The 6712-nt window shown below is 40.8% G+C and overlaps 1 protein-coding gene across 1 annotated transcript; it reads right to left on the bottom strand.

Annotated features, from left to right (window-relative positions):
* Positions 1–209: 209 nt before the first annotated feature.
* On the bottom strand, positions 210–3597 carry LOC129187342 (olfactory receptor 10J4-like). The gene is made up of 3 exons (XM_054786460.1): positions 2467–3597; positions 1126–1185; positions 210–273 (listed from the first exon to the last, which is right to left on the bottom strand). The coding sequence occupies exons 1-3, from the start codon at positions 3366–3368 to the stop codon at positions 210–212; spliced, it is 1026 nt and encodes a 341-aa protein (XP_054642435.1). The 5' UTR covers positions 3369–3597.
* Positions 3598–6712: the final 3115 nt, after the last annotated feature.

The following is a 6712-nucleotide window of genomic DNA, read 5'->3' on the forward strand; positions in this document are numbered from 1 at the left end:
ACTAGACGTAAACAGTACTCGACTTACATAATATGTTGTGCGAGCATTTTCAACTGGCTTTAGCTCGTAGCTTGTAAGGGAGGTAGTCCATTGCTAATTTACTTTGGTACAAGGCTAACATTCTTATTCACAAAGACAGAGAGGTTGGCTGAAGTTTGAAACCACTGAGGGGTGCCACTGCTATTTTGTGTAATACATGCAAGCAAAGGTTATTCTTCTTCTACTTTTGGCTTCTCCCATTTGCCGTTGTCACAGCGTATCACGTGCTTCCATCTGAAGAATATCAATAGTAAAACAGCTTATACCCTCCAATGCTTCTAGTCTTGCTGCCTTTACATCTGCTCTCTTGAACACACAGTGTATTCATTTTTTTCCTCCATCATGGCTGCTATCGCTCTACTAGGGATGTGCCGGATAGTCAATGTAGATGAGTATCCGTTATGGATAATGCGTTTTTGCCGAGTACGAGCATGAAACGAGTGTAGCTCGTCATTATCCGTAATTGTGACGGAAAATCCTCAATATGTATTCATTCTTCACACTCTGTGATTGATATTTTTAGAACAGGCTGGTGCGGACTCATGTGGTCCTTAGAGGCCACCTGGTGCCTGTGGGCACCGTTTTGGTGACCAAATTTAGACGACACATACACGCATAATAAAGACGTTGATGTGATGTTTGGAGTGTCTGTGAATGTATCTCGCGGTCTGTCTAGTGACAACAAGGAAGTGTCGTTGCAATGACAAATGGACTACACACGTTTATTTAGTTTGTTTAGAGTTGGAAATACACATATGGTGTTTGAATTGCACTGCTGCTGATGTGTTCAGGTCAGAATAAACATAAACATAAATAAAGGAGCAACCGATTCTGTGGGGAGCTACACAGTGCCGCTGTCTGTCATCATGTCATGTTAGTAAACAATGCTAGTGATGGTCGTTATATACTGTCATTTGTCCCACCATTATAAAACTGGACATATTTTCACAGCTTTTTCGTGGAATGTCTTCTCAAATATTTTGAAGCCAACCCAGAGGGGGTGCCGCAAAAACCATTTGACTCTAGAACACCGTGTTTGAAATGCACCTTACCGCACGAGACATGTGATTGGCTAAAGATGCTAACCTAGGTTCCAGCTCAGTGTGTTGTTCAAGGTAGCCTCTGGATCCTCTGAAAAGGAGTTTTCTTTCAAATGTGTGGTTCTTTGATATCCATCATGATGTGAAGCAACATTCATCACGTCCACTCCTCAGATGTCTATTAGAAGAATGTAGTGCTTGTTGCTAACCATTTTGACTAAGCTAATGTAAATTTCTTTTTCTCACAATTACATGGAGAAATAAAGACTTCAATGCTAACAAGTGTGGTCGTATGCTTTTGGTCACAAGATGACACAACAATTGATATGTTTCGAGATTTCTTTCATTTTCACTCTGTATATGATTGGATTGAACAGAGGACCACACACAACTATTTGTAAACTCATTATTAAATGAACACTTTTTGGAAGATCGGACTCCAATTGAGCTGAAATGACATCAAATACACACCAAAAAAAAAATAGCACATTAAAACCATCAGGTGAGGTAAACATGTCTCTGCTGCTTTTTTCTGACTTCTACACAACTGTGATAAGTTATTATAAATGTGTGGTTGTCTCCTATCCATCATGGCGAGGAGCACCTTTGATCACATCTGTTATAGAGATGGCTGTTTAGAAGTATTTTAACTCCCCATGCTGACTTCATGCAAACACAAAAGTACATGTCAGGATAGTTTATTGAGGTGCAGAAGGTGTCAACAATCACAACATTTTGCATTTCATATCCTTTAAATGGCTTATGCATTGATGAAGGGGGAGGGAAGTGTTAAATCACACACATAAAACGATAAGTAAATATTTTTATAACATTATTTATTGAAGTCTACTCCTCCAAATCTCAACAATTACTGGTAGTTTGTTCGCTCCCTGTGTTTAGATATGACCATTTTATGCATACATACAACTATATATGTAAATATAAAAATAAATAATAAATGAAATTGATAATAATCACATAAATATAGTTTTGTAAACGAAGACATGGATGGATGAATGGATAATAGATAACGGGGTAGAACGTGACAGAAACATTGTATACTGTATAAATACATGCAGGAAAAAATGAAGCTTATTAAATAAAATAGTTGAATACAATTTTTGATCAATTATATCAGATTCAAGATTCAAGAGAGTTTTATTGTCATGTGCATGGTAAAACAGCAGTTATACCATGCAATGAAAATCTTATTCTGTTCATTCTCCCAAGGAAAAGAAAGAAAAACACAAGAAACATCAGATGGTGTTGTTGTCAGCTTTCTTCATCTTCTTCCACATATACTGTATCTTATAAATGCCACTTTCTAATGTAAATGACATTTTCTAAGGATTACTTGTAGAAATTGCGTGTAGTCACAAGCTGACACAACAATCTCTTGATGTGTTTCGAGATTTCTTTCATTTTCACTCCGTATATGATTGGATTGAACAGAGGACCATACACAACTATTTGTAAACTCATTAAATGTACACTTTTTGGAAGATCTGATTCCAGTCGAGCTGAAATGACATCAAATATGCACAAAAAAAGGCAGCACATTAAAACCATCAGGTGAGGTAAACATGTCTCTGTAGCCTTTTTCCTGACTTCTACACAACTGTGATAAGCTATGACAAATATCTTTATGTAGGTAAAAAGGATGAAAATCATAGGAACAACAATAATATTTAGCATGGCAAACAAACCATAAGCATTAAGAAATGTTGATTTTACACAATAAAGCCTAAAAATGTTACTGTTGCAAAAAATTCCGTCTGTTGTAAAGTCACAGAGTTTTTGTTTAGAATTAATTACAATTGCTACTGCAACCTCGAGTGCAGGTAGAAACCAGGCCACAGTCAAGAGGACAGTGACAGTTATATTTGCCATGATAGTTGGATATTGCAGAGGTTTGCAGATAGACACATACCTGTCATAAGCCATGGCTGACAGCAGTAAGATATCTGACATTCCTAAAGAATAAAATATAAAATATTGAAACATACAAGCTGAGTAAGAAATGGTCTGTTTTTGAGATAAGACATCAATGAAAAGTTTGGGGTAGATAGCAGTGCTAAACAAAACAGAGTTGAGTGACAAAGCTGCAATGAAAATGTACATAGGCTCATGAAGGTTCCTGTGAATCCAGATTAGACATATAATGGTGCAATTAGTGCACAGGATAAGAATATAGAGTGTCATCAAGATGACAAAGTAAAGATATCTGTATTTGTCCACTGCTATATAGCCACCGAGAGTTATATATGTTCCATTGAATTCAGCATCCATGAAATAAATCCCAGATGAAAAAGACTAGCAGACTGTGTCAAAGCAAATAATGAAGATCACATCGATGTACAGGTAGCTTTTACCTCCCCAATACACACACTGAGGTGTTGGATTAACATGACATCTTTTATAAGTCCACTCTCCATGAATCTCATGAATTGCTCCACCAAGAGTTGCTGTCATATTAGCAAGCCTATTCAAGCCTTCATGGTGGTGTTGATAGAAGTTTCTGTGAGCAGTCAATGTTGAGAAGAGTAACAGGTCATCCACCTTATAAGGATGACTCACAGGATGAAGACTGCCTGCGATTGGCCTCCAAGTTGAGGAGGCGTTTTGTAATCTTTTAGGTACCGTAGTTACAACCATCAGACCATTCTCACAAAAGGGAGGTGGGCCGTTGCTCATTTATGAATCATCAAAGAATGATTCATGAGATGTATTCCATTGTAACCTTCATGTTCAAATAAACTAAACCAAACCAAAACTTAACAATTACATCACATCTTCTTTAGCTGTGGAACACACGTAAACAAGATGGCCGTGGCGCTCCATCGCGGATGAAGATGCGGGCATCTTCATCACATACACACAAATGGAGAGGCGGCAAAGGTATTGTTAGGTTTTGTTTGTAGTTTCATTTTGACAAACCTGTGAGGCTTTTTCCAACATATGTTGTGTCCTTTCATGAGTTTTGACACAGCGTAAATATGTGTTAGCAATCGGCAAAAACTGTAACATGTAAAAAAAAACTCCAAAGGAGTCAGCCATGACCTCACCGCACATTACTCCTGTTGTGTGGCGTCACGTGGGACAAAGCGGGACCAATTAATGCCACAACTGCTTCCCGGATGTGGGAATTGCTGGTGACAATGCATAACCATGCGGGAACAATGCACGTCCTGCGTACTGTCATGCACTAGACGTAAACAGTACTCGACTTACATAATATGTTGTGCGAGCATTTTCAACTGGCTTTAGCTTGTAGCTTGTAAGGGAGGTAGTCCATTGCTAATTTACTTTGGTACAAGGCTAACATTCTTATTCACAAAGACAGAGAGGTTGACTGAAGTTTGAAACCACTGAGGGGTGCCACTGCTATTTTGTGTAATACATGCAAGCAAAGGTTATTCTTCTTCTACTTTTGGCTTCTCCCATTTGCCGTTGTCACAGCGTATCACGTGCTTCCATCTGTAGAACATAAATACTAAAACAGCTTATACCCTCCAATGCTTCTAGTCTTGCTGCCTTTCCACCTGCTCTCTTGAACACAGTGTATACATTTTTTTCCTCCAATCTCTCTAGTAGGGATGAGCTGGATAGTCATTGTAGATGAGTATCCGTTATGGATAATGCATTTTTGCCGAGTACGAGCATGAAATGAGTGTAGCTTGTCATTATCCATAATTGTGACGGAAAATCCTCAATATGTATTCGCTTTTCACACTCTGTGATTGATATTTTTAGAACAGGCTGGCGCGGACTCATGTGGTCCTTAGGGGCCACCTGGTGCCTGTGGGCACCGTTTTGGTGACCCAATTTGGACCACACATACACGCATAATAAAGACATTTATGTGATGTGTGAAGTGTCCGTGAATGCATCTCGCGGTCTGTCTAGGAAGTGTCGTTGCAATGACAAATGGACTACACACATTTAATTAGTTTGTTTAGAGTTGGAAATACACATATGATGTTTGAATTGCACTGCTGTTGATGTGTTCAGGTTAGAATAAACATAAACATAAATAAAGGACCAACCGATTCTGTGGGGAGCTACACAGTGCCGCTGTCTGTCATCATGTCATCTTAGTAAACAATGCTAGTGATGGTCGTTATTGTCACGTGGTGGCACACGGCCTGGTAACTGGATTCCAAGATGCAGAGAGACACCGGTGGCAATTTATAATATTTAATGCGTTAGTCGTGGTACAGAAAATTTACAGTCCAAAAACATACACAGCCGCGGGGAAAAACAAGAACTAAAGGCGCTGCACAAAAAAACTGGCAGGAACTAAGGACAAAATACAAAAACTAAGGTAGATGCGAACAAACAGAAACTACACAAAAACTAGGAACTGAACTAGATACTTCAGCCAAAAGCAAAAACATCTACAGCAATGTAAACTAAGGATGAATATCATTAGCGTGGAACCTGGCAAATGACTAAGTGTGGAGCACAGGTCTAAATAGTCCAACGAAGATTGAGAACAGGTGTGTACAGGAACTCCTCCCCTAGGTAGGCAGGTGCACTGCAACAAAATACCATTTGGTGGCAGGATAGCAGCAACATAACTATGACAGTACTCCCCCCTCTTAAGTCGACCCATGGCGGCTTATCTGGTTTATCAGGATGGGACGAGTGGAACTCGCTAATGAGAGTTAGATCAAGGATACAGGAGCGGGCAACCCACGAACGTTCCTCAGGACCATACCCTTCCCAATTGACCAGATACTGCCACCCTCTACCCCTTCTTCTAACGTCTAAAATAGCCTTAACTGTGTAAGCGGGTAAGCCATCGATCATACGCGGCGGGGGCGGATCCTCGACCGGAGGGCACAGCGGACTTGAAGATACTGGCTTGATCAGAGAGACGTGGAAAACAGGATGAACCCTCATCATCGACGAGAGTTGGAGCTTGACTGGCAAAGGGTTAATAATAGTCTCAATACTGTAAGGACCGATGAATCTGGGGGACAGCTTCCGGCTGGATCCTGCTAATGGTAAGTCACAGGTGGAGAGCCATACCTGGTCCCCCAGGTGGCACGGATAATCTTCCTTCCGGGCACTCGCTTGGCAGTTCCAACTCCGTGGCTACATCCATCATTCTTTTCTCAATGTCCCAGCGCAGTCCCCCCAAGACTCGGGCTACAGGTAAGATGGTTTCTGGTGGTCCGTCTTCCTAGACAGGGTCGAAGATTCTGGAGAGAGCATCGGGTTTAATATTTCTTGAACCAGGTCTGTAAGTAATGGAAAAATTAAATCTTGTCAAGAATAATGACCAACGGACTTGATGAGAGTTGAGTCTTTGAGCCGTACGGATGTAGGCTAGATTCTTGTGGTCGGTGACAACAATGAAAGGTTGGGCTTCACCCTCCAACCCGTGCCGCCACTTCCGCAGCGCAAGAACAATGGCAAGTAATTCTCTGTTACCCACATCATAATTACTCTCAGCCCTGGTGAGGCGACAAGAGAAGAATGCACACGGGTGGAGCCTCTGGTCAACCGGGGATCGTTGGGAAAGGACGGCTCCCACTCCTGTATCCGAGGTATCAACTTCAGTACCGGCGCGGAAGTAAATGATTTAAGCTTGACAAAAGCGGTTTCGGCTTCTGGAGACCACTAGC

This window comes from Dunckerocampus dactyliophorus, chromosome 9 (genome assembly GCF_027744805.1).
Source record: "Dunckerocampus dactyliophorus isolate RoL2022-P2 chromosome 9, RoL_Ddac_1.1, whole genome shotgun sequence".
Taxonomy (NCBI): domain Eukaryota; kingdom Metazoa; phylum Chordata; class Actinopteri; order Syngnathiformes; family Syngnathidae; genus Dunckerocampus; species Dunckerocampus dactyliophorus.